General features: G+C 48.8%; 1 protein-coding gene across 3 annotated transcripts in view; it reads right to left on the reverse strand.

Moving 5' to 3' along the window:
- The window catches only part of SPOCD1 (SPOC domain containing 1), a 38,268-nt gene extending 11,854 nt beyond the window's left edge, over positions 1–26,414 (reverse strand). The window contains exons 1-4 of one of the 3 annotated variants that reach the window (XM_051987808.1): positions 26,301–26,414; positions 25,663–26,042; positions 9,431–9,484; positions 7,398–7,571 (exon numbers count right to left, since the gene is read on the reverse strand). In XM_051987808.1, the coding sequence (XP_051843768.1) occupies positions 7,398–7,571; positions 9,431–9,484; positions 25,663–25,971 (537 nt within the window). In that variant the 5' untranslated portion in view covers positions 25,972–26,042; positions 26,301–26,414. Of the gene's footprint in view, positions 1–7,397; positions 7,572–9,430; positions 9,485–25,662 lie in introns of all 3 variants that reach the window. The other 2 variants (XM_051987806.1, XM_051987807.1) reach the window with 2 other exon arrangements.
- Between the last annotated feature and the right edge of the window lie 1,440 nt (positions 26,415–27,854).

Below are 27,854 nucleotides of genomic sequence, written 5' to 3' on the forward strand. Positions count from 1 at the left end.
CCCCACTCGGTCTACATGCCAGTCCCTGTGCCAAGGATGCAAAGGGAGGCAAAGCCAGCCCTGCCCTCCGGGAGCTCCCGGCCCCACAAGGGAGCCAACGTGCAATGCCTACAGACCAAGGCGGCCAGGCCGGGACGCTTGCCACTCCCTAAGCATTATCCCCGAAGCACAGGGCTGACCGTGTCACCCCCTGCTTCTGAAGCTTCTCAAGTTTCCCCCTGCCTTCAGAATCCAGTCCCAGCTCCTGTGTTTCTTACGTAAAGTCCTCCGCAATCTGGCTCCTGCCCACCTCCCCAGGCTGAGCACACATCCCTCCCCCTCACGCGGTCCCAACGCCAGCCAAATTGGCCAACACGGTGCTTCCTGCACAAAGCGCCCCATCGCCCGCCCCCAGCCTTCCTGCCGGCTGTTCCCCCTCCCTGGAAGGCTCTCCTTCCCCCATTTGCCCCTGACAAGTCCCAGTCCCCTTCAAGGTCATTGTGGTGGCGTCTCCTACTTTCCTGACACCCCCACTTGCCAGTGCTTCCTTCTTCCCTGCCTCCTGCCCCCAATCACTCTGAAAAGCATGTTTTCTGCTGAGCCTACAGTTACTCATCGGTGACAGCGCCTTTAGCAGAATGGAAGCTCCCTGAGGGGAGGGACCCCTCCAGTGTCTAGTGCCTAGCACACTGGGTGGCCCTGTGGGCCCCTGATAAATGTTTGGTGGTCGATTGCACACAGAAATTCAGAGAAACAGAAAAAGACCTCAGAGACCATCTAAGTCCAGGTGTCCTCAAACTACGGCCCACTGGCCAGATGTGGCAGCTGAGGACGATTATCCCCCTCACCCAGGGCTATGAAGTTTCTTTATTTAAAGGCCCACACAACAAAGTTTTTGTTTTTACTATAGTCTGGCCTTCCAAAAGTCTGAGGGACAATGAACTGGCCCCCTATTTAAAAAGTTTGAGAATCCAACTGTATCTGATGGGAGCCATTCCTGTGCAATATTCTGGACACCTCCTTGATGGGAAGGCTCAGATTTTTCTTTTATAACACCCTAATAGTTAGGAAATCTCCCCTCCCACAAAGCCAAAAGATGCCTTCCTGCCTCTTCACTTCATTTCTCCTGGTACTACCTTCTGGAGCTAAGAAGAACAAATCTAATCTTTCTCCCATGTGAGGCCCTTTCAGACACTTAAAATGCTGTGGTTCTATCCTTCCTTGAGTCTCCACTCCTCCAAAATAATATTATTTATGAATATGGTACCTAGGTACTTTACAAATATTATCTCACTTGAGCCTCACAACTTCCCTTGGAAGAGACCAGTTCTATTATTACTCCCATTTTACAGGTGAAGAAACTGATAAAAATAGAGGTAAAGAGACTTGGATAAGTTCACAAAGCGAACCTAAGGCTGTATTTATGTTCAGGCCTTCCAACTCTAGGTCCAGGACGCTGTCCACTGCTCTAGTTACCTGCCTAACCCCAGACCCTTCCACAAGGCCAGCTGGACCACCTTGGTCACCTTCATCTGGATGTTCTCTCATTTGTCACTATCCTTAATAAAATGTGGAGTTCAGAATTTAACATAACACTCCAGACATTGTCTGTCCAGAGCAGAGGGGACTCAGCTCTGGGAACCATTAACTTTGAATCAGAAAACCTTCCAGGTTACCATCACATCAAGTCTCTAATACGCTGCCAGAAGTAGTTGTTCAGTTGCTTTTTAGTCTTATCTGACTCTTTGTGAACCCATCTGGGGTTTTCTTGGCAAAGATAACTAGAGCGGTTTGCCATTTCCTTTTCCAGCTCACTTCACAGAAGAGGAAACTGAGGTAAATGGAGTGGAGAGACTTGCCCAGAGTCACACAGCTAATAAGTAATAATAACAAATCTGAGGCAGGATTTGAACTCGGGAAGAGGAGTCCTCCTGACTCCAGGCCAGGTGTTCTATCCACTGCACCACATGCATAGAGAAAAAAAGGAGAATCTTTTCCATCAAGGAACTTATACCCTGTTTACAAAGAGTCATTTTGAAGATGTCAAGAAACACTTCTGCCAATTGGAAATTCTCCCAAATGGAATGAGTTGCCTCAAGAGGATGAGGGGTTCTCTCTCACTGCATGTAGGCCTTCAACTTCGTGGAGGTACCAGGTAAACTTGAGGGGCTGTCACTGGGTCCTTTCTAAGTCGGAATTGCTGTAAATAGCTCCCCTTTCTAGCACGTTGCGCAGTTTACAACAATTTTTATCACAACTACCTGTGAGATGGGCACTTTAGCAATTAAGTACTTTGGCTATGTTGGGGCAGACATTCCTCTCCAAAATTCCTCCCTCTGCCTCAGTACATCATTTGTGTGAGCTGCCTTAGCTGAGCACCTCCTCCCCATGTTCTCTCCTTGGCCAGCCTCTCCACCATAGATTAGCTCCGGATGGCACACAGGATACACACACACACAAAATGCCGAATGTCTACCCAGACTGCCAGCCCATGGAAGCTTGTGGTCACGTCCAACAGCCCAGGCTTCCCAAGACTCAACATTTCCATTTTACAGACAAACTAATGTTCTCTTCCTGAACCTGGGATTCCATCAGCCCATAGAGTATCCCAGAGAGCAATCCAGACCAGGGACCGGCCCATAGAGCAACGCAGCCAGGGAGCAGCCCAGGAAGTAGCCCAGAGAGCAGCCCAAAGAGCAACCCCACCAAGGGAGCAGCCCAGAGAGCAACCCCACCAAGGAAGCAGCCCAGAGAGCAACCTAACTCAAGAGTCCAGCCTAGGGAGCAGCCCAGGGAGCAGCCCAGAGAACAATCCAGAGAGCACCCTGAGAGGCCCCTTTTCCACCAATTCAGATAAGTATCAGTTCTGTCACTTAAGAGTTAGGAAAACTTGCATGAGGCAATGAGAAGGTAAAGGACTTCCAAGGATAAGGACTTGAACCCACAAGCTTCCTGGTTCCAAAACCAATTGGCTTTCTTCCCCCTAGACTATGCTATCTCTATTGGGAGATCAGGACCAGACTCAGATGCAACTACTTCTTGTGAGAGCTGGGAGTGGAGCCCTATTCTCCCAACTCTTCCAGAGCTTTTGTCTTCACCTTATGCTGTTTTTCCCATATTCTTCTGATGATTTCTTCCTGTGAAATCAGCCCCCAAACATGACCCCTTTTTCCACTCAGAAACTCATTCTGATTTTATAATTTATTTTAAAGATCTCATTGTGAAAAAAAAATTAAGGGGGAGATAAATGGGAGAGGTAAATTTTTGTTCATTGAGAGAACAAAATACCATTTAAAAATCTCATTGTGGTTAGCTTTGCTCTATAAATGAGGTAATGAATGAATGAGCCCAAGAAAAAGTATTCAAGTAATCAAATCAATCAACCAGCATTTATCAGGTGCCTGGCACTGGGAGACCTTGTACGGCCTTTGGTCACAATTCTGAGCGGGGTCCAGGCTGTGCAAGCAGTTTTGCTGCCTCCCCTGTTCCCCTCTAGTGGTCTCGGGCCCCCAGAGCTTCACTGTTTACCTCCCGTGACTTGACAAGCCCAAGCAGAGGGAAAGGCCATCCCTGGGGGCAGCTCCGATGGGCGGCTTTGGCAACTCCAAATTCGCCCCTGATATGGGCGAGCAGACAGACTCGAAATTGGCTTGCTGATCAGTCAGGCGTGGCCCTGCACATCAGCTAGAGGAGCTGAACCCAGACTCTCCTTCCCAGCTCCCTTGATGGAGAACACCACTGGCTTACTGGGCATTGCAGACACAGTAAACTCATCTCTGGCTCTGGCCACAAGCCCAGCCAAAACCTTGCAATCGCTTCCAGGGAACGCACCCAGAATCTGCCAGCCGACCCAGAACTGAAACCTCCAGGGAACAGATTCTGAGACCCTTGGAGCACACCTTCCCCCAAACCCATAGGGGTCACCCCCTCTCCTGTTCCCTCTGCTCTGCACTGCTTATCTCCCCCCCCCAAATGTTTATGCCCCAGGTAAAGAATTTTTGTTACAGTTCTGATGAAAGGCAATAATCCCAGGCAGAATCAATTCCACAAAGCCTGAGGGACATTTCCCCAAAAAGCTATGGCTGCACAGAACCTGGGAAAGAAGGAAATCTTATCTGTATGGCTGGCTGGCACATGGTCGGTGCGTCCTCTGCCCCCCACTGCCCAACCCCCCCACACACACACAATCTGGCTTTTCCCAAGAACAAGCCGCCTGAAGCAGCCTTAAGCCCAGACCCCTGCCCTGCCACCGGGCCATGTAGGGATAGATGTGGCCAGGAGTTCGGGGGACAGTGTCCTCCTGTGACTGCAGCGAGAGGCAGCGAAGCGCACGGCCCTCAGGGCCATCTCTGCTTGGACACTTCTTAGCTGGGTGGTCCTGGGCAAGTCACTTCCCAGGGATGCTGGAGAAGTGGAAGCTGCTCTCAAATGCGCTGCTGTTGCCGGGCTGTTGGGAGGACCAGCACTGATGAGCTGCCTGCGTCCAGCAAGTTCATCTCCTCCCTCCTCTGGGCAGGCTCCAGATCTGAGAGGTCTGCCTTCTCCTGCCTCACCAGGAGCCCGGAGCCAGGAGGGCTGTGGTGGGTCGGCCAGCTCATTCCCCTAGGAAGGCCATGGATTGTTAGACCAGGGCAGGGGTGCAGCTGTTTGTTCTTTGTTCTCCCAGGTCTCCAAGACATCAGGGAGGTGCTGCTATGGGGCAAGGGAGGGAGGGGTGTGCAAGGGCACCAGTCTTTGCCTCTTCTCCGGAGCCATCTGGGCCCAGGGGCCAGATGCAGATCAGGGCTAGAGGTGGCTCTCGATGCAGTGGCAGACCCTGGAGACACTGCTACCAACTCTTTCCTAAACTTCATATAGTCCCTCACACTGGGTTATACAGTAGTTACTTGATAGACAGGGGAAGGGGAGAAAGAAGAGATTGGGGGGGGAAGGGAGACAGAGAAGGAGAGAGACAGAGACAGAGACAGAGACAGAGGGGGGGAGGGGGAGAGGAAGTGGGGAAGAGAGAGGGGGGAAAGAAAGGGGGAAAGGGAAGAAGAGAAGAAGACACCATGTTTTGGTCCCTCCCTGCCAGGTACTTCACACCAATGGGAGGACCCCCAGCCTTGGGGGCTCAGAGTCAAAGGGCTGTTATCAGCTGTCAGATGGCAGGCAAATGTCAAGGCTGGGTCCCCATGAGCTTCAGGACTAATCGGTCCGGTTGGATCAAAGAGGGAGCCCTGGGCTACTGCCCATTAATGTGGGCTGAGGAGGCTGCTCTGGTAATCTGGGGCCTGGTGCGTCACCGAGACAGACAGAATAGGAGGATGAGGCGGAAGAAGAGAGCCACATCTTTGGGAAAGGACGAAAAGCAAAGATCTCATCATGGGGGCTTCGTGCAGTTTCACAGAGGGACACCAGACCTTGTGTGCCTAGTCTGGCCTTTCTCTGCCCAGAAGAGACTCTCCTGGAGCCAGAAGCAGCAGACTATGGTATCGAGGAGCCGAGGCTTTCGCAGGGGGCAGTATGGCCCAGGAGCAAGAACACGGTTCAGAGTCAGAAGACCTGCTTAAAAGCCTGACTTACATGTGACCGAGAACAAAACCCTCTCCCCCCCCACCTGCTGTGCCTCAGTTTTCCCAGAAGATGAGGGGGCATACAAAGAAATCTTTAAGCTACTTTCTGTCTCTGAAGGTGATCCTAAGCAAGCAGAAAGAACCCAGTCAAATGTACAACTCCAGGGCCGGGTCTGTCCCCCGAGGCTCTGTGACTGGTTTTCTCAGGCTCTTTATTGCAGGGAATGGCGGCCGTGGGCTCCTCCCTTCACCCATCCCTCCCTCCTCTTGCCTCCTCTCCCTGCTCACTGCAGCCCCCTCCTCCAACACCAGAGGAAGCCGACATGAGGATATGACAGATGCCCAAAGCAATATTTGTGAGGATAACAAAGAACTCAGGAGAGCTGTTCTGTGGAAAAGGGCAGACAGCTCCTGATGAGTACAAATGCCAGCCACTTACGACAAATCATGCTTTGGGGGGACGTCTGACCCCGGCCAAGATCACAGAGGACTGTGTGTTAGCTGGAATCTGGGCCCAGGGAGGGGGAGGTAGGAGCCCCCAAAAGGGCTCTGGAGGAGCAGCCTTGACCCAAGTCCCCCGGGGCTCTGCAGGTCTATGATGTCCCCACTCAAAGGGAAAGTGAGGGACAAAGAAACAGATTTAAAACTGAACCAGCCTCCTCATTTTACAGATAAGAAAAGTAAGGCCCAGGGTTAAGTAATTTGTTCAAGGTCACAGAAATAGGAAATAGCAGAACCAGGATTTGAACTCAGATCCTTTGATCCAAATCTAGTACTCTTCCCTCTGTTCTAAAGTAGATCACAGAATTCAGAAGTGGAAGGAAGTTTAGGGATAATCTTGTGGGATTCTCTCCAATTGACAGCACAAGCGGAGCTGAGATTTGCTCTCTCTAGCCCCCAAGTCACTTTTTAGCCTGGGATGTTCCTGAGGAAGGTGGGGCTGGGGAAGGAGCTGGGCACTCCCACTGGCACTGCCAGCAAGAAGCCCGGCCCCGTGGCACAAACGGCCAATCCAAAGGAGGAGAAGAAAAGGACTTTGAAACCTGTTGCTCTCTATTAATTACAACCCTGATCACATTCATTAGCCAGAAAAGCAATTATGTTAGCAATATTCATTAGCCAAGAAAGCAATTAATAAGGCAAATGTCTTCAGCTATTGATAAAGAAAGAAAGAAAGATATACACACAAAACCCACAGTGACTATAACCAGCAGCAGTCTGTTCTAGGATAAACAGATGAGCAAACAGATGGGAAAGAGCTTGTTCTCACAAGGTTCTGGGGAGACACGTGCTTTGGGAACTTTAAAACTCTTCCAAAATGGGAATTCTTAATGTTTCCTGGCATTCAAGGCCCTACATAATAATCTAATGCCCACCTGCACTTCTGCACTCCAGTATTAAAATGGCACCAGCCCCCTGCTGATTCCTCCAAACCCATCCCCTGGATCCCACCATATTCCTTCCTAACTCTGCTCAGGTCATTCCTCAAAAGATTAGCTCAAATTGCACTTCCTCCAGGATGCCTTCCAGACCTCAAACAGTCCTTTGTCTTATCTCATGTTATTGTGTATCATGTAACATTACATATGGGATATTATGTATCCTAGTTATCCCTATGGATTTCTTAACTCTTTAACAGACTGTGAATACTCTGAGAATAAAGACTCATGCAAACTTGGCTTATCCTACAGAATTTGGTATAGTGCTCTGTACACAGTAACTATTTACTAACTGTTTCTTGAACGACTGAATTCTGAGAAAAAGGAAGACAGGGCTTGATATCATGAATGAACAGCTTCTCCCTGAGCCCTACACACTACGGGACCAGCCCCGTCCGTGCACACTGACGCAGGGCTCCCTTACCGCTTTTTCCTGGTGTGAACCCCTGGCCCGAGCGGAGGAAAGCTGGGATCCCTGGGAAGGTGTCTCTGAGCTGGCTATCGAGAGGTCCTCCAGTTCTTCCAACTGTGGGGGCTGTTTGGGTTCCCAAGCTTGGCTGACTGCCCCCAGGAGTCTGACTGACGACCCAGACCCTAACTGAAAGAAGAAAAACACATGTGGGGAAGAGAGACTTCCAATATTTGTTTCTTTTTCAGGGAAGAAGGGTCTTGGGTCACAGCAGCCCAAAGCCCAGTCCCCTGGCTTCTCCCCTGTCCCAGATAACTGCCAAACACTCAGGCCTGAAGAATTAAAAACAAACAAGAATGGGCCAGGCTCTCCATATCACCTCACACACTTACAGCCCAACCATAACTTGGGGAGGGCAGACGTCAGCCACTAAAACCCTAATACTTCAGCGTCTCTCTCAAGCTGTCAGGCAGTTCCCTTCACTTTCCTCCAACCACCCAAACAAACTCTGGCCTGCTCCTCCCTAGCTCAGGGGAGAGCCAGCCAGCCTCTGGGTGGGAAGGCCTGTGTGACAATCCTCTCTCTTGGGCTGATTTCTCTGAGTCAGGCTGGGAGCTCCTTCTGAACAAAGACTGTTCTGTACCTCAGAGAGGATGGGTTGGATCACGGAGCCATTGTCTCACTGCTCAATCCTGCAGAGCCCAGGCAGGGCTTCTCAAGGGGCCTGAGCCAGACCCGGGACCCTGCTCCCCCCTTCCAGGATCCCCGCTCAGTCCATTGAGGAAGGAACCCTTTGGAGTTGCTAACTCCACTCTTTCCTGATTAGCACAAATTGGATTCTTGTGATCAGAAGGGACCTCAGAGGTCACCTAATTGAATTCACTCTACATTTTACAGATGGAGAAACTAAGACCCAGTGAGGTAAAGGGACTTGGCCAAGATCACATAATCAGCAAACAGCAGAACTAGCACTGGACCCCTGGTCCCTGGCAAAGCACCAGATTTGGAGCCAGCATCATGGAGTCATGGGCTGCAATCCCTGTCCTGCCACCAATAAGCTGGGTGACTGGACAGACCCCCTTCCTTCTCAGCTGTAAAATACACAGTCCCAGACGGCCTTCCTGCAGGCTCCAAAGCCTGCGGCTCCAAGCTGGGTGACTTTTTCTGCCGTACTACATTTCTTGCAGTTCCTGACAGCTTTCTGAAGATTCTCAGAGAACCTTCAGACTTTGTCTGAGCTATGTCTGTGTGGAATATTTGGGGAAATCTGGGCCAAGCAAAGCTGGTATTTTTTTTAAGCAACGTGGCCCCAGAATAAAACACCCACTTCTGATTCTTGTACTTCTGCTCTCTCTGCCTCCACACTACCCTACATGAACTGCAAGGTGCCATCTCCTTAGCCCACCCAAACCCAGCCTGAAGAAAGTGGGGGACAAAGAACCAGCCCCCACAGAGATTCAGAACCCCACTAAACTCAACTCAGCTCCTTCAGGTATCTCCCTCCTTATCAGGGCACAAAGGAAACGCAGTGGCTGTTCCCTGACTCTCCTTTCCCTCTTCCCCAGTGGATGAACTTGGGGAGTTGCTTCAACACACCCTCAACAGGAGTGATCAAAGGTTCTTATGTATGACTTCCCAACCTAAGGATTGTCAATGACCCCACAAAAATCTTCCCATCAGTTTTGGAGGGAGGGATGAAGGGTAAATAAGTGTTAGGAGGTAGAGGAGATGGTGGGATGAGGGAAGAGCAGGAGAAAAGAATGAGCAGCTGGAGAGAGAGGGAGGAAGTTCTTAGGCAAACAGCCATTCTTGAGTTAGGGGGTGGAGGAGAGACAAAGACAGGGGCAGAGGTCAGTGGATGTCCCAAAGGTATCAGGGGCCAGAGAGGGGATGAGACCCAGAAAGGTCCCAAAAGGCCTCAGAGGCACACCCAACCAAAAGAGCCAGGGTTCCCCAGGAGCCCCAGTGGCTTTGTACTTTGTACTTTGACTGCCGACAACGCTTAAAAAATGAACAAAGTGAGAAAACAACAAAAATGGGAAACCTACGTAACAGACAAGCTTCACGCCATTTGGCAGACGCGGCAATGTCCGCTCTTCCTCCTTGGAGAGAAAAAGAATAAACAGAGATTACAATTCAGTCCAGTGGCCCTCTGAGAAGGGAAATGGCTCCTATTTGAGCGACGTTCTTGGACACCAGAGAGCAGACTGGCCAATATGCAGCCACAGAAGAGCTCTCACTAGGCCAGTGCAGAGAGGCCAGAACAGGGTGGACAGAGTCCAAGGACTGGCCCGAGAGCCTGTTGGGAGTATGAGGAGAGCCGTCAGGCCCTCCAGCCTCAGTCCGGGAGAACGAAGAAACTACCACCACAATTCAGGCTTTCCCACATGCCTAGGGAGGCAGTGATGGGGGAATGGGAGGAGCAATACAAACCAGAGCTCAGCTTCCAGCTCCAGACCTAATAGCTGTATGAGCAAAAATAAATCATGTTGTGTCTTTTAAACCCAGTTTTCTCATCTGCAAAATGGGGACAATAGTGCTCACAAATTGCTATAAAGAAACCACTTTGTAAGCTTAAAAGCCCCATAGAAATTAGAATTGGCATTAATCTCACTGGCTTGATTTTCCTTATCTTTACCTCTATTTCTTTTTTTAAATTATCTAATCTAACCCTCACCCTCCATGCATAGCTGTGAAACTCATCTCTTTCCCTTCTCCTTTAATTGTTTATGACCTTTTATATTTAGGTCATGTATCTGCTGGGAGCTTATTGTGGTATATGATGTGAGATGCTGGTCTGAAGCTATTTTCTGCCAGACAGCGGTCCAGTTTTTACAGCAGTTTTTGATGAATAAGGAATCCTTATTTCAGTACGAATCCCTATTTTTCAGAAAGAGGCACAGGGACAAAATAAGATGTCCAGAACATCTTATATATAGTGGGTATTTAAATAAATCTAAATTAGCTCTTCCTGAAACTAGAAATAAGCATGATGGAGAAATTAAAGCAATGAATCTCATGTCAATATATTAACTAACTACTTTTATGTGAAAAATGGAACAGAAGACATCTTAAAAATATGGCATGGCCAAATGGGAAGGTGGGCAAGTCATTTACTAACAGTGAGGGGGGCCATAGGACAGCCTAAGGCTGCCCCAGAAGCCATAAAATATTCAAAGACCCAGAGAAGAGTATCTAGCTCTTCCATGGAGAATTGATAGAAATCCAGGGATGAGCATCTAGCAGAATAAGAAGGCAAGTGATCTGCCCTGGTAGAAGGGGGACCCCCAGGGAGATCACAGGCCCACTGCTTAGTCATGAATCCGCTATTATCTCATTATTGGTTTTAGAGACAAACACTGTCCCCATCCTATCCCATCCTCAGTCACAGGAAACCCATCAGTCTCACTAAACAATTTACCTTGTTTCCCACTCTAAGCGGCTTAGCTTTCCCCATGCTGTCACTGTTTAATCTGTTTGACAGATTTTGCTTCTGTATAGAGACTCAGATTTTTTTTTCTTTCTGAGTCTGATTTTAAATTCAATTAATCAATTGATGGGTATTTATCCTGTACGCCAATATGCCCCACACTGGTTGTTGTTGGGGTGGGGAGGGTGCAAAGAACAGTGCTCCCATATTTACCTCATAACCATTCTCCCAACAGCTTTGGGAGGGAGTATCAGAAGCAGTATCTCTATTCACAGTTAAAGAAACAGAAGTAATTTCCCCAAGATAACCTGGGTATCGGAGCAGGGACTCAGAGAAAATGCCCTTTCTGCTATCCCCTGCCCCAACAAGAAGGACGTGACGTGAAGCCCTTCCATCCTTGCCGAGGCTCGACTCAAACACAAGAAACAATTAGAGAATAGCGCAAGAAAGCATTTGGTACCCTATTTAGCTAAGAGGGCAGAGGCGTATATAACATTCAATTAGAAAGATTTCCATCAAACATGATTAAAATTCAAAAGAATATTTGGTGTTTGAAGGAAGCCTGGATGCGGGCCAGACTCTTCAGGCCTCACTAGTCCACAATTAGCACCTCTCCTCGGCGTGGAACCGGCCTGAGCAGCCCTGCCTTTGGATCCGGGAGCTCGGAAGGGGCTGCAAAGGACTTGAGCAGTGTCTAATGCAAGGCCCTCCTTTTACACAGCAGGAAGGCGAGCAGCCAAGGTCACCCATCGGGCTTCTCCCTTCCATCCAGGACTGGCTGCCTGCAGACAGACAGACTAGGGCCAGACCCACAGTTCCTTAATGAGTCCTTAGGGTCCAACTCCAGAGCTGCTTTGTAGCCCCAAGGACAACTTCTCTCCTACAGGATGTCCACGGCGGGCGGTGCCGCGGACCCCGTTCTGCTGAGCCCAGATTCACGCCCGGCCAATTAGCAGACGGCGCCCTGGCAGGCTTGCCATGTTCCAGCCCCGGGCCCGCAGGTCTAACGAGGGCTCTGGCTGCGTGTGTCCCCACCGTGTGACAGGAGGCGGAACAATCAGACTCGCTGCACCCGTACCCAGCCACCCCCAGACTTCTAAGACAGCACCATTCTTTACGTCACACGGTTTCTGGAAAACTCACATCTACAGAGAATGCCTCTTCCCCCACAGTCCCGATAAATAAAGGTCTCTGGGCACTGTTCTGGCCATGGCTCGCAGTTTGCTTCTCCAGGGCAGAGCAGAAGCCAGAGTTTTCTACTTTCAAGGGAGGGGGAAGTGATGAGTGATGAGGGCTGAGGGCTGGGGGCTGGGGGCCTCCCCTCCTGCCCCTTGGCTGGCTCAGTCAAAAGCCTTCCCCTGCTCCATAACCAAAGAATTCCCAATCAGGAAGGGGCTTCTTCATTCTCCTGCACCCCAGAGACGCCCTTCCCCTGGAAGCATTCTAAGCACATAACAGTGTCTCCTGCTGTTTTCCAAACATCACTGGATGAGAAATCTATTCACTTCAGTTCAGACGTTTAGCCACCCTGATAAGAGGCAGCTGGGGGTGCACAGGCTCCCAGGTTCAGTCAGAGGCCCTGGGGTGCCATCCCTTCTCTCTCCATCTTTGGAACCCAGTTTCCTTCTAAGACCCAGCTTAAAGTCTCTGTTAGCTCTGTATCCCATCATGCACAAAGGAGCCCAGGGCCCAGGCCTTGGCACTGGAGGTCACAAAATTCTAAAGAGACGGTCCCTGCCCCATCGGGGTTCAGAGGCTAGCAGGATGTTGGGGTCCCAACACAGATAGATTATCAGACAATGATCCATCCCCACACATGAAACAGACTTCAAGGTACTTTGAGGAAAGGGTCATCAGGAGAGGGAGGAAGGGAGAAAAAGTGGAGGGGAGATAAGGAAGAGGGAAAGAGGAAAAAAGAGAAAAGTGGGAGGGGGGCTCTGAGAAGCCATACAAGTTGGACTTTAAAGGATAGGTTTAAAAACATCCAAATTCCATTTCTATAGTCTTTTACAAAAAAACAGTTTCTGAACTAACAGAGCTATGAGGGAGGGAACACAAATATCTTCCCCTTTTTACTCAGAAAGGGCTGTCCCATCACACTGCATCCTCTGTCCTACAGGGTCCTTGGACATCCACTTTCTGTGCTCTGACCCATAACTCTGATTACAACAGTGTCCGCCGACTTGCGGCCACTGGGCTCTTAAATTGTTCATTTCAAAGCTTTTCAGAAAAAGTCAGTTCTTTTATTTCCAGCTTATTCCAGTTATTTTAGAGATAACTCCCAAATGACCCAAAAGCCATTTCTATCTGGTTTCACCCACTACCTAATTCCCCACAACCACATCCAGACCCACACAGATACCTGCATGAGCACACATGCACACAGACGTGCACTAATTGAGTTTTATCTCTCCATTTAACTGCATCTCAAGACTTCCCCACACCTGTGGTTCCCTAAGCGTGGGCAGGTGAGGCAAAGTGCACCAGAACTGGAGCTGGAGGCCCTGGGACCCCATCCCAATCTCTCTGCTTTGCTCTCTGCACAAACCAGGGGAAAATACTTTTGTGTCTCTGGGGATCAGTTTCCTCGGTTGGAAAATGGTGCGTTTGTGGGGGGAGTCCCTGTCAGACCTCACGGATCCCCTCTCCATGTTCTGGTAGGCAGGTTCATGAGTTGTAGCCAAAACCATAATCTACCCTGCGGTCAGACTGAGGGGACCTCTGTCACTGGGCTAATCTAGTTATAGAATTGCAGCCCCTCCAAACTGGAAGGGGCACCTGTGGCCACCCAAGACCCAAAGATAGCTGCTGGTCTTCCCAGCCATCCTCTTTGACCTCTCTGAGCACTTACTCTTCTCTGGGTTTCTGTGACACTCCCCCATCCCCCCAAACCCTACCCCAACAAGGCTGAGCCGGAGACATTGCCTCTGGCCAAGGGTTCAATGTTCAGGAGCATTTTCACCTTGGAAATTAATGAGTGCAACAAATGAGCGCTTGATTTGAGACTCTGTGGACTGTCTGGACTTTAGGCCACAGGGATGCAGTTCCCAGGGGTCCCCGGCATGGCTCTCTCCAGTCTCCCGGTCTGGCCGTCCTTCTGGGCCACCTTTGCTGGGTCTTCTTCCAGTCCCGTACTTTGCACGGGACTGCTCTCTTCTGCTCTCTCCCCATGACCTCATCGGCTCCCAGGCCTTTAATGATCCTCTCCAGGGAGATGACTCACACATCTATAGACCAGCCCCAGGAGCTCTTCTGAGCTCGGTCCTGAATCACCAACTCGCCGGTTGACCTTTCCCACTCGATGCTCCCCAGACATCTCCAACTTCACATGTCCAAGACAGATGATCTTGTTCCCAAAGTCCAGCCCGCTCTTAACCTTTCCTGTTTCCATCAAGGGCAGCACCACACTTCTGGACTCCCAGTTTCCTAACCATGTTTTTCTCTCCTCTCCTCTTCCAAATCTTGCCTTTTCTCCCTCCACATCACTTGCATCTGACTCCTCTCCCCTCTAAGAGACAAGCCCTCATCACCCCCCTATCAGCAGCTCCCCCAATGTATCCTTCACCACATGTCAAAGGGCAGATCTGACTGCATCATGCCCCTAATCAACAAACTCAGGGGGCTCCCATGGCCTCCAGGATCAACTCCCCACAGGCCCCAGCTCCAGCCTCCTTCCACACTGCTCCCCTTCTGCACTCCACAGCTTCAGGATGTCTGCCTCCTCTCCCATGTCTGGGCCTCCGCACTAGCCTTCCCTCACATCTAGGAAGCACTCCATTGTCCTCTCATTTCTTCCATGACCCAGCTCAATCTCCTACTTTCTCCAAAAGCCCAGGTGCTTTCCTTCCCAACCCATCTTGTGATTAACCCTCCCTGACTTTATCCTCTGCAGCAGATTTAGCTGTACAGACTTAAGAGACTTTCTGCTGTCTTGGTTTCCCCTGTGCCTAGTCCAGTGTCTGGCAGGCAATTGGTGATTAACAAATATTTGCCGCTGCTGATCAAGCGTGAGCCATCCCCGACCCGGAATCCCCTCTACAATCCAGACGGTGAGTTTTCTCTGCAGCTTCTCTGTTTGTCTTCCACTCCCTAGCTTCCTGACAAAGGCAAAAATTCTTCTCTGCTTTTTCAGATTGCTTTTATTCTTTATTGTCTTGTAGAGGCCCATTAAAAAAAAAAGCTCCATTTTCCCTGAGACCCTATGCTGTGGTGATATGTTCTTGGAGCCCCCAGCAGGGAGACTGACCTGAACTTAAAGGACAGTTTAATCTCACTTAGCGCTGGCAGAAACAGAGAGTTCACCAGTTATTCCCAATCTCTTCCTTCCCTCCAGGCTGGCTGGGCCCAAACCCTTCAGCTCCTTGTCATTCCTGCTGCTGCTGCCCCAGAGAACCAGCTCTGCTCCTGGCCTTGTCTTACCACCAGCTTCCTTCCCCTCTGCCTCAATCCTAGGCTGCCTCCTTCTTCAGCTCTCAGTCCTTTGTTCTCTCCCTTTCTCCTCAGCTCCCTCTGCCCTGTGGTTCTAGTTGGGAGACTGTCCATCATGAAGTCCGTATCTGAGATCTTTCCAACATGGCCCCAGCCTATGGAAACCCAGAGTCATTTCTAAATGATGATGCAGCATTGGGGGCCAGTGGCTAGCACCAGGAAAGATGGCAATGGGTGCTGCGCCACAAAGGGAGCAAGGAAAATCTTAACAGACAAGTGTAATGAGTGACACACATATGATATTTAGAGCTGCAAAAGACTTCAGATGAGGAAATGGAGAGAAGTTCAGTGACTTGACCAGTTATACTGGGAGTAAAATGGATCCAGGATTAAAATCCCTGACTCGATGCAGGGAGGAAGAATCCCACCAGTTCTAATAACTAAAGGGAATAATCTGCCAAGAGAGAACCAAGGATTGACTGCAGTTTTCTTTCCCAATTTATATTCTTTCAGAACCCACTGAAGGAACTTGTGGGAGGAGAAAATTTTGTAATGAGCTGTTACAAGCCAAATTTCTCCACTTTTCAGGCAGTTTCCTCATCATCCCATTGAGTGTGTTACTGCATCTGTTGTTGCTGTTAAAATGTGAGGACAAACAAGCAGGACTCCTCTTGAATGGCTAAGTCATCTTTACCCACTGATGCTCAGAGCGTCCAACAGTAAGGGAAAGGAAGGTGCCCTCTCCCATCTCAGGCCTGCTAACCCCCAACACTCTCCCTCAGAAGGCCCAGACCCCAAGCTCTGCTCCAGGGGGTGACAAAAAATCATGCGCTGCCTGACAGAGGACAAAGAATATACAGTGTCTTCCCTGCATGAGAAGCGGCTCGCCAACGACCCCCAATTTATCTGGAGAGAGCCAGCAGGTGACTTCTTCCCTGCTGTCCATGCTGCCCGCCAAACATCCCATCACTCTTTTGTGGCAGCAAACAGCTTTCCTCTGTGGGGACGACAAGGATCTTGCCATTGATAAGAAGACCCCTCACAGATAAATCATCTCAGAAAGATGCATGAACATTGCTCATTCCATTCCAAAAATAAATCCACCTCTGATGAGAAGAAAAACATTAGATGGACTAATATCCCTAATCCCTTGCTGATATCCCTAACTCATAATATCACAATATCATCCTGAACCTCACAAACTCACAAAATGTTAAGATCTAGGAAGACTTTCATAACATACATTATTAGAGCGCACACAACACTGAACATTAAAAACAGATTAAAACTGGAAAATGTCCTCTAAAGAGACAGAGGAGTGGATGAGACCAAAAGTTGCCCAAGAGCCATGAAGAACTGACTGCAAGTCCCATCTCTGATACATCCAGTAAATATGGGCAAGTTACATCCCCAATAAGTAGTTGAAGAGCAATTTATGGTTTGATGAAAAGGGCTTTCTCACTTGGAGTTCCCAAGACCCTTGAACCACAAGAAGAAAACGGAACATTGAAATATCAGAGCTAGAAGGAACCTAAGAATGTTAAATGTCAGAGGTAGAAGGGCAACACCAAATGTCAGAGCTGGGAGGGTATTAGACCACTGAATATCAGAGCTGGAACACAGAATGTCAGAGATAGGAGGGCTTTGGAACACTGAATGTCACAGCCAGAACACAGAAGGTCAGAGATGGGAGGGCTCTGGAACACTGAATGTCACAGCTGGAGGGACCTGACAACATAGAATGTCAGACTTAAAAGGAACATTGAGAAATCAACTAGCCTCATCCTGCCATTTTACAAAGGAAAAGTTGGGTCTCACTGAGGGAGTGTGACTAAGCAAGGTCACAGAATAAGTCAGAGGCAGGACCAGGATCAGAACCATTTCTGGACACCCCACCTCCCGGTCTTGTTACTTTTTTATTTCTCCTTGTTTCCATCCTTGGACACTGAAGTGACCCCACTGATCCTAAGTACGATGAGACAGAGGGCAACATCTCCAAGCTCTAAATATGCTGGGCAAGAGTACCAGAGCAGAGAGGACAGATCTAGGAAAGGGAGGACAATATAGAGGAGAGTTTGGATTGCTCTTATCAGAACCTGCTGAGGAGAAACTTCCTAGATGAATGGTCCCCCTGGGTCTAATCTCTCCCACTCTAGTCAATCCTGATCAGTGCTGCCCCAAAAATCTTTCTCCTATTACATGTTCATCATAACCTGCCCTGTTTTTTAAAACCTTTCATGACTTCCTCCTCCCACTTACAACATATCTAAATTCCTTAGTTTGGCATTCCCAGCCCTCCATCTCTTCTCGTCCTCCCAGCCCTCAACAATCTCCTATCTCATTAATCCCCAACTCCTACACAGTCAGTTTCCTCATTAGCCGGACACTGCTGTGTCTGTGCTGCTCGCTCGGATGATTTCTTCAAGCCAGAATTCCTTCCCCCTTCTGCCCTTTGACTTCCTTTAAGACTCTGCTAGCCCCGATCCTCCTGAAGGCCTTCCCTGACCACTGGGAAAGACCCAGGCCTGGACCTGTCAGTATTCCAGGGCCCTGGCTCCATCTCTGCCTTGGGCTGGAGGACTTTCATCACTGGGGATTCACTGACATCTAATGCAAAACTTGAGATGTTTTCGCTTCCTCCTCTCTGTAAGTCCCTGCACCTGAATCCTTGGGCTAAGAGACCAGCTGCCTTGGAGGATGCCCAAAGCCTGGCCTCTACTCCCTCTCTCAAATCCTTCCAGACCAGAGGAAGAGCTCAGAACATGTGGTTTCCTTAGTAGGTGGGTACATGACCCCTCATGTCTGGAACTCAGTCCCTCCTCACCTCTGTCTCTTAGAATCACTGCTTTCCTGCATGACTCGGCTCAAAAGCTACCTTTTATGGGAGGTCCTTCCTGGAATCCCCGGCTACTCATCCTTTCCCCTCTTAGATTACCTTGCATCTATTCTTTATTATGTTGTACTTTGTTATGGACATGTTGTCTCCTCCACCAGAATGCCATTTCCTTGAGGGCAGAGACGGTTGCTGCCTTTCTATCTTTGGCCCTTGGCACCAGTTCCTGGCACATAGGAAGCATCAACTACATTTTATAGCTTGATCTGAGCATGGATGTGGCTGAAAATTTCAATCTGGGGTTCTTTTCAAATTTAGCCAGGCTATTTCTCAGAAGGCAATTAGACAGTTAATGGCTGTTAAAGGCGCCAACCCTTGCCACAGCTTGGTAGGGCTGCCATGACATCTGCTCTGCTGGTATGACCTTCAAGAAGCCAGGGTGCTACCTCCATACCCAGGGTGGTGCCTAAGGACAAAGCTTACAGAAGAGGGTTTGGCTATGAATGAGATCATAGATTTATATCAGTGGTAAAAAACAGCTCATATTTCTATAGTACCTTAAGTTTTACTCAGCACATCCTCCACAATTCTGTGAAGTAGGAAAGGAAAAGATGTTTATTCCCATTTTAAAGATGAGGAAACTGAGGTTCGGAGAGGTTAAATGTCTTGCTCAAAGTTACATAGGGAATAAGCATCAGAGGTAAGATTTGAACCCAAGTCCCACAATAGCATTCACTTTCCCAAGGGTTTGCAAAGATCAAAAGAAATAACTGTAAAACACTTAGCACCGTCCCTGGTACATACTAGGCTCTTTATAAATATTATTATCACATGAGTATATCTTTCTATTGTACCATATCTATTTGATTTTACTTTGTCATTACAAATTATATCTTCCACTCCCACCAAGTCAAGACTCCTCACTCTCCAGGTTTTAAAGATAAAGTCTAGGAACTTTGAAAACATCTTTTGATAATTGTATTTCAATAGAATTAATTTTCTTGTTCTATTTTATTTTCTGTATTTGGGGACATTTTTTGGAAAAGCCCATAGGCTTCTCTAGAAGGAGCCAGGTCACTCACACATTTCATCTGCTCACATGTCCTGGACCACTATAAGCACCTCTAGGTATTACTCATCTCTGTGCTCAGTGTAAGACTATGCTGTTCCTCAGACTGGAATGCTTTCCCCACTGTGCCCAGCCAAACCTCCAAGACCAGTGGGCACTAAGGAAATCAGGTACTTAAGCCACATGTCCTACCCTGAGCACAGCATGATGGGAAGAATACTAGGATCCCTCTGGAATATGTCTGGGTCTTGGATTGGGAATAGGGGGCAGCTCTTGTCACTGAGAACAACTATAAACAAGGTCGATATTCATCATTTGGGAAACAGTTGAACATGTCATGGTACATAAACATAATAGATTGTTATTGTGCCATAAGCAATGGTAACCATGGGATATTCAGAGAAGCTTGAGAAAACTTGTATAAAATGATGCAGAGAGTAGTAAGTAATTCTACAAGAGCAACATATACAACATGTGTAAAAGTGTAACTGAAATTATGCAACGACCAATCCTAAATCAAGGGGTCACATAATTATGTATGCCGAAAATGTCACAGATAGCTAGCTAGACATAATTCCTAGATTAATTGCTTCAGAAATTTTTTTTTTGAGGAAGGAATATTAGGGAGGAAGCATGTAGGCAACAAATGAGTGTGTTGTAAATACATCAAGATTTGTTTTTTAAGAGAAAAAAAAAAACCGATTTGGAGGTCAGGAAAGGCCTGGTTTTAAATACCTTCTCTGACCCTTATTGGCTGTGTAACCTTGGGTTAAGTTAAGCTGTGGTCTCCTCTATAAAATGAAGATTAAAAACAGCTCATACTTCCAATCTCAAAAGGAAGAAAGGAGGGAAGGGAGGAAGGAAGGAAGGAAGGGAGTGAGGAAGGGAGAAAGGAAGGAAAGAAAGAAGGAAGGAAGGGAGGAAGGGAGGGAGGAAGGGAGGAAGGAAGGAAGTTCTAAGCCTTAAAGCACTAAAGAAATGGGGAGTTGTTACCTGACACAGCTTGGTTTCCCTCATCTAACCCTAACCCTAATTCCAACTCTAACCTTGATGGAGTATATTTCATTTTAGATTGGCTTATAGACTAGTTGTTTCATGCACACCTGTTAACTCCCCCATCTTCCTCTGGTTGCTCTCCAACTAGTCAATGTCCTTCCTAAAATAGTGGTACCCCAAATTAAACACAATGTTCCAAATGTCTGAGCAAAGAGTACATAGTGACAACTTCCTCTTCTGAAAACCATCCCTCTCTTAATCTGAACAAAGATTATACTTTTGTGGCTGTGTTACGCTTTTGAGGTTCGTGTTTACTGAGGTTCCCCAGAACTTCTTTCTTTCTCATGCTGTTATCTGGCCACATTTCTAAGTCTTGTGCTTATGAAATTGATTTTTTGAATCCACACCCAAGACTTTACATTTATTCCTATTACATTTCATTCTACTCAATTGAGAGTACCAAGATCCTTATGGATCCTAACTTTGTCACTCAATGTCTTGGGTGTCCCTTCCAATCTGTATTATCTGCACATTTGATAAGCATACCATCTATAACTTCATCCAAGCCATTATTAAAAATGATGAATGGCACAGGTCCTATGGAGAACTCCTTCCAAACTGACATGGAACCATTAAAGACCACTTTTGGGGTCTGGCCCTTCAAACAGTTCTGAAGCCCACCAACTGTGGTATTAGCCCACATTGTTCCATCTTTTCTACAAGGAAAGCATGATTAAGGTAATCTGGTTAAACTACGATTGTAGCTTTCTAGGTAACAGGGTTAATTGCTTGATGGAAATATGCTGACTGTGAGTGATCATTCAAAATGTTCACACATCATCCTTTTAATCCCATATACTAGAATTTATCCAGAATGTAAAATCAAATTTGACTCCCCACAGCTGGGAAATCCCACTCACTTCCCTATGGTGAAAACTGGGACATCTGTGTTTCTCTAGTCCTGTAGAAATTGTCCTGTTCTCCATTCTTCCCCAGATCACCAACATTGACTCAGTCATCCTGTCTGGCGGTTCTCTGAGTATGCTGGGATTTACTCTATTTTCTGAATGACTTGACCTCATCCAGGGGAGCTTATTACTCTCTATCTCTTAACCTATGCTGGGTTTCAAGTTCCTATTAATATGCCTGTTCTTTCCTCCCCAATCCAGTAACAATTCTTCTTGGCAGAGAAAACAGAAGCCAGAGTTGAGTGGTCCTTCTCTATTATTAGTACCATGCTGAGCAGCAAGCTTTTCTTTTTCAGGATCCCATTCTTTTCCCAGCATAGCTAAAAAGCCCTTTTTGTGATTTGGCCTTAGTTTTTAGCACCAGTTTCAGTTCATTTCTGCCCAAAATTGTGTAGCATCTTAGTATTTATTTTAGTTAGTTACCTGCCCCTTTTTACATCCACCACACACTTTTAAAAAAGATTTTTAAAATCTAAGTTGCCCAACGAACTCCCTGTACATCTACATTGGCCTCTTTGGCCATTTTCCTCTTTAAATCATTACTCTGTAGCTTCGAAATGCCATTCTGGACTACTTTTCCAATCTGCCTGGGTGGTCTTCTCTTGTAAAAAGGCAAGTTGTACACTCTGGTCCTTCCTCTGAAGCCTCTGAAAGTTGTTCTCCCCAAATCAAGCCTATCCTCGGTTCTCCTTACCTTGCTCACATCTCCCCATAATTCCTTTCCACTTTAGCAGACAGTCTTTCTTGTGGATCAGCAATATACACAATACTCCAAATATCCCAACTTTCAGCTTCTCTTGGCAATTCCTATATCTTTTAATGGATGAAATAATCAAGACAACAAGCCAGGAATGTACTAAGTTCTCTACTGTGGGCAGAAAGAATCCTTCCAGCAGAAACCAAGAAAGCTGAAGTCTCCCTTCACCACTCTATCCCCTCACTTCCCTGCTTTCCAGGTTTGTCTGCCAAATTTATGTCTCCTCCTCCTGTCCAGGCAGTCGGTAATATCTTCCCATGACAAAATCACTTTTGTTTCCTCTACATTGATTTTCACTCAAATGTTGTCTTTTTTTTTTTTTTCAAATCAAGATTTACCTTCACACAAAAGACAGTAAATAGATGAGACTATTCTTCATACATAAGTGCAGGGCACATACTTTCTACCTACTAAGTACAAGTTAAAAACCAATAGATTTTTAGCGGGTTCAGGTTAAGGCAATCTAAAAGGGGTTCAGATAGCATCACAGAAGGCAGAACCACAATTCAATTCAATATATTTATTAAATACTTACTATGCACCAGAAAGATCCTATGAGCTGTATTAAGAATATCAAGGTGGCTATTTTCATAGATCCTTATACCAAAAAATTCAACCTTATACCCAAAACCTTATACCAAAATGTGAATCATGTGGGTGACTGTGACATGTACATATATGATAATGCCATGGCAAGTTTGAGAAGGAAAAGATCGCTTTGATGGGGCAGAGAAGACTTCCTGCAGGAAGGGTCACTGGAGTGGGGAATTGGGCAAAGATGGGAATGGGAAGAACATTCCAGGCATGGGATGAGAACAAACACCTGGAAATGAAAGAGTAGGACAAGGGACGATAAAAAGTTCTATTTCTTGGCATCAGCCCATTTTCAGGCTGGAGCCAGACTGTGAAAAGCTCGAATGCCAAAAAGAAGAATTGATACTTTATTCAGTGGGCAAAGGGGAGCCAATGTTTTCATTTGGAAGGGAGGGGATATGACTAGAATGGATTTAAGATTATTCAGGTACTTTGTGAATAAATTGAAAACAGGAGTTTGGAAGCAAGATGATCAGTTAGGAGATTATAACAATGGTCCCTGTACTGAGGATTTTTAAGGAAAACTAGAGGTGTGTGGTAAGCACTCCTTTGCCTTTGAGGTGATCTCAAACAAGCACACTTTCCCACAATGCCTTTTGCTGTTTCTAAGACAGAATCATGAGCTGGTTAAACCACTGGTCTGATTGATGTTTCCTTGCTTAGTGCCTTGCTCAAGGTCCCCCCCAGCCTTATCCCCTTGCTTCAAAGCAGAGCCTGATGAAAATTCTGGCCCCCTGGGTGCTGGCTAGCCTGGGGCTGCTTTCCCTCTTCTTGCTGCAGATGATGGTATGGGCTCAAGAGAAAGAAGTGGGAGGGAACTGAAAAGGGGGAAAAAGACAAGAAACTGAGGCGGGGTCCACACAAGAGACAGACATCAGTAGGGTCAGCAAATGCCGAAGGAGAGCTCCACCATTAGGCGTCGCAACAAGAGGCTTTTCCCAAACACCAAAGGGGGATTCTCAGCAGCAGCCAAGCCAATGGGCAGGATGCTGCCAGCGCCTCCCTTCCCCAGAAAACCAGCAAAAAATGACTCGGGAAGTTGAGGGAGATGGCTGATCCCACCAGGATGAGCAGTTTTCCCCACATACACGGAGCTGGGGGATGGGCCTTTCCCCACCCACACGGGGCTGGCTCTCCCCCTTCTCTCCTCTGTGAGGTCAGAGTGTGCCCTTTATCCTCCCCCTCAGGTCCTTTCCTATTGGAGCACCCTCTTCTGCTGGCTCACATCCCTTGGACCTCTGACCCTGGAGCAAAGGATGCATCTGAATCTGTACAGCTGCATCGGGGGGCTGATCTGCAGCAAGGGGTGAGGAGCTAGGAGGGAGGCCAAGGACCCAGGAAGATCGGGGCTGCTCTCCTGTCCTCTGCCTCCAAAGGGCCAGGTGCCCATGTGCCAAAGCTTCAGCAAACAGAGCTGTTTCTGCCCTGCCTTGGCTAAGGCTCGGGAGGGACTTCTGATCTGAACTCACAAGTGGGGGTTGCCCTTATTGCCCTCTACCACCACCCTGAACAAGGCCAGGCCCAGCCAGGAGCTAGTGCCTGCCCCCCCTGCTCTCCTCCCACTCTTGCATCCCACCCCAGAGTCCCCTCCACAGGCTGGCTTCAGCTCCAGGCAGCAGCAGCAAGCCTCAGTTACCATGGGAACGGATTGTTTGGGGGAAGCCACCCTGCTTTTCTGTTGTCAAGGACAGAGCCAGCTGCTGGCAGATTCCAGCTGATGCTGAGGCTCCTGCCTCCCCCACCTCCTGTCTTCCTGGAAATGGCCCCATGCTTGTTCCCAGTCACATCTCCCATCCCGATGGCACTTTATGGGGCACATGGGAGGCAGGGCAAGGATTATTGCTCTCATTTTACAGAAGGGAAAACTGAGGTTTGGAGCAACAAAGCCACTTGGCCAAGTTCACAGAGCTAACAATGCTGCAGCCAGTCCTTCCTAACTCAAAGTCCAGAGCTCTTCCCACTCTGGAATGAAGCCCCTCCTGACCCCACCCACCCAACACAGCTCAGCGTCAGGAGATGAGGGGAGGGGATAGAGCCCTGGGGTCAGCTATTATTCTTTCTGTACAAGACTCAGTTTGCAGCCAGGAGCTAACCCTGACTTAAGATACACTCTGTCTTGAAACTTACTTTGTTGCGATGGGGGACTTGCCCAGGTCACACAACTAATAAGGATGATTTGAAACCAGTCCCCTCCTAACTACAAATCCAGAGCATCGCGGTCCAGCTCTCCGGCTAGAAAAGCCCCCTCTCCTCCCTCCTCTGTACACAGCAGGGGGCTATTTCTTCCTCATTCTGAGAGAGAGCCATGATCTTCCTCATCTCAGCTAAGGCTGCACGCAGAGCATCCTCAGGCCTGCTCCTCTCATCCCACCTCACGCAAATGGCCTGGGCTGTGGTCACCCACCACCATCTCTCTCATCATCATCAGTCCCAGAAGGCTGAGGCTCCCAGTTAAACCTGCCAGCTACTCAGCCTTTGCCTTCGCACAGCTGCTCCCCCGGGAAAGCATCCCAGGTATCCTGACCAAGGATAAAAAGCCCCACAGGGAGAGTGGGGGGAGGTAAACATGGAAGACAAGGCTTAGAGCAAGAGATGATATTCAAGTCAAATCTAACCCCTTAGTTCTACAGGATATGACTTAGCCAGCCGAGTCACCCAGAAGAGCCAAGACCTGTGCACTCTAAATCCTGGGATAGCCCTTGGTTAGAAGTGAAGTGGGGTGAGGGAGGGCTGAGTTCCACAGGGAAGGGGAAGAAGAAGGGGAAGGGCCTCCCTTGGTGGTCATTTAACTCAGGAGAGCACTTGGAAAGGTTCTAGTCAGGACTTTCTTCTTTAAAGAAAAGGAAAAATCTGAGAAAGATGAAAAAGTGAAAATGGGGTTCTGGCCCAGGGAGGGGGGGACCCTGGCTTTGGAGTGAGTCTGCCAGCCTGCAACCATAAAGCACTCTACAAATGTCTGGGGAGGAGCCATCTCTCTGCTGTGTGACCCCAGGCAGGTGACTGCACTTCCGAGCCCACTCCCTCATCTGTCATGTAAGGAGGAGAAGAATCCTCACACTATCAGCCTCCTGGGATTTTGTGAGACAAGTGCTTAATCAGTCTTAAAACAAAACAGAAACAGAAACTACGCGGATTTTTATCATCATCCTTGCCTAGGCTGGGCCCTGCCACTTGGAAGGGCCACGGATGCTAAGAGAAAACATACCTCTCTGCTTTTGCTTACTCGGCCTGGTTCCTGACCTCCCACATCGTCCGCTCTGGATCCTCCATTCCTGCCCCACTCCTGGGCAGAGGACAACATCCCCCTCTTTGGCTTTTCTGCAGCTCTGGACCTGTTTCTACGGTGTTTCAAGGGTCTCTTACTTGACTCAGACGCCTTCTCGGGGTCCAAACTGGCTCCTCTGGCCACAGGCCCCTTTGAAGAAGAGTTGGCGAGTGGGAAATCCAGGTCGGCCTGGCCACAGGGCTGGTTCGTGGAGGAGAGCCCTTGGGGCCCAGCAGGAGATCCCAGCATCTCTCCCCTGTTGGCACCGGAGGCAACCACAACACCTTTGCCCGCAGCAGACTCCAGTTCCTCGGCAACATCTGAAAGATAAGCATCGTCATCGCCAGTGATGGCCTTGGGCACCATAGCAAAACCAAGATCTTGATCTTCTCCAGAGACTTCCTCTGATAATCTGGAGGAGGATGTCAAAGGCAGGGAATCCAAGGGGACAGCCAGTGGACACGGGTCGGGACTTTTGCAGGAAGTCTTAGAGGCTGGCATTACACTGGACATGACTGCCCCGTCAGGAAGACCCAGGGCCTCCACAACTAACATAGCAGTCACTGGGCCTCTCTTACCCTTCGTAGGAGTGTGGCCAAGGGCCTCCCCACTTTGAGCCCCGTTGGGCAAGAGAGCATCATGTGGAGAAGAGGCTTTCTGCGAGCAGGTCCATGGCTGGGTCTTTCCCGTTTGCTTACGCTCTCTTTCAGCGGTTGGGGAGATCCCAGCAACGTCTCCCACTGGTCCACAAGTCTCCTGACTGCTCTTCAGAAAGGGGCTTGCTAGAGTCTTGGGGTCTGCCCCCCTGCTCGGCCGCTTTCATTTCTCTTCCAGGATTCTTCTTCCCGGAGGCTTTTCCTCTTCCTCACCTCTCTGAAGTTGGTGGACAGCCTGCTTTTTTTATTTGCCCTCAGCAGGGCCAAGCTAGGGGAAGGAGGTGAGGCGTCGGACTGTTGTCTTTTCATCTTTTCTCCTTCCTTTGCCTCCTCACAATTGTCTGGGGTACAGTCTACAGAGGTCTCCTGCTCCAGGGCCAGGCGAGAGAAGATGCCCTGTTCACACACCTCAGAGAGACACTCGGGAAAAGCCACTGGGGTGAGCCATCTCATCTCAGGGGGGCTCTCCACATGGTTGATGGGGAGTCCTTGGTCGGTTTCTGGAGATCTCTCCTCGGGCAGCTCATCTGCAGGGATCTTCCGGGGCTTAGGGCAGCTCCCAGCCTCCACCGACTTCTCCCCCTTTCCTGCGAGTCCCATGCTTTGGGCCACATGGCCAAGCTTCTTCCCCCAGTTTTCGGCTAAGATGTCATGTAAAGCCACGTGAAGCTTTTCTAAGAACTGTGCTTTCCTCTCCACCGGCGCAAGAGGCGGCTGGATGTGAAGATCCGGAAACAGCAGCGAATCCTCACCCTCCTCTTGAGCCTGTCCGACGGGGCCCAGAATACACGTCTCAGAATCTGTACCCCCGCCCACCGTCTGTGAATCTTGAAGGGTTTCCTCCACCGGGTCGCTGTCATCCTGACAGTCCATCCCCAAGGGCTTGCTCCCGCCGGCTTCAGGCTCCAGGCTCCACTGAGAGGAGGTTGTGCTTGGTTCCCAAGCCCAACTCAAGACAGAGCCGGCCCCCTCCGCCTCCTCCACAAAGGGGCCGCCGTCAGGGGAATAGAGCAGGACGTCCTTGGGACCAAAGGCATCTTCCTCTTCCCCATCTCCCGACATGCCTGTCGGCCAGCCAGGCAGGATCCAGGGAGACCATGAACATGCAGGGAAAGCTGCCAAGGGAGATAAAAGAGATGTTATCAACTTAGTGGCACCACACCAGGCCTAGAAAGAATTTCCCAGGAAAATCCTACGCCCCTGGGGGTCCTCAGTATCGAGTTATAGACACGGGCTCACAGCGTCTCGGGTTCCGGCTGGGAGGGAGCGCGGGACACCGAGACCTAGTCCCTTACTTCCCAGAGAAGCAAAAGGAGGCTCCGAGGGACCAAGAGACTTGCGTATGTTCCTTCCTGACTTCCAGAAGTAGCCCCGAACATACCTGTACCGTGCGCCCCGGCTCTCTGGAGCCGGAATTTTTTACCTAGCCAACATCCCAATGCTAGAGATGACACTGTCTGCCCCCATACTGAACCA

This window comes from Antechinus flavipes, chromosome 3 (assembly GCF_016432865.1).
Source record: "Antechinus flavipes isolate AdamAnt ecotype Samford, QLD, Australia chromosome 3, AdamAnt_v2, whole genome shotgun sequence".
Taxonomy (NCBI): domain Eukaryota; kingdom Metazoa; phylum Chordata; class Mammalia; order Dasyuromorphia; family Dasyuridae; genus Antechinus; species Antechinus flavipes.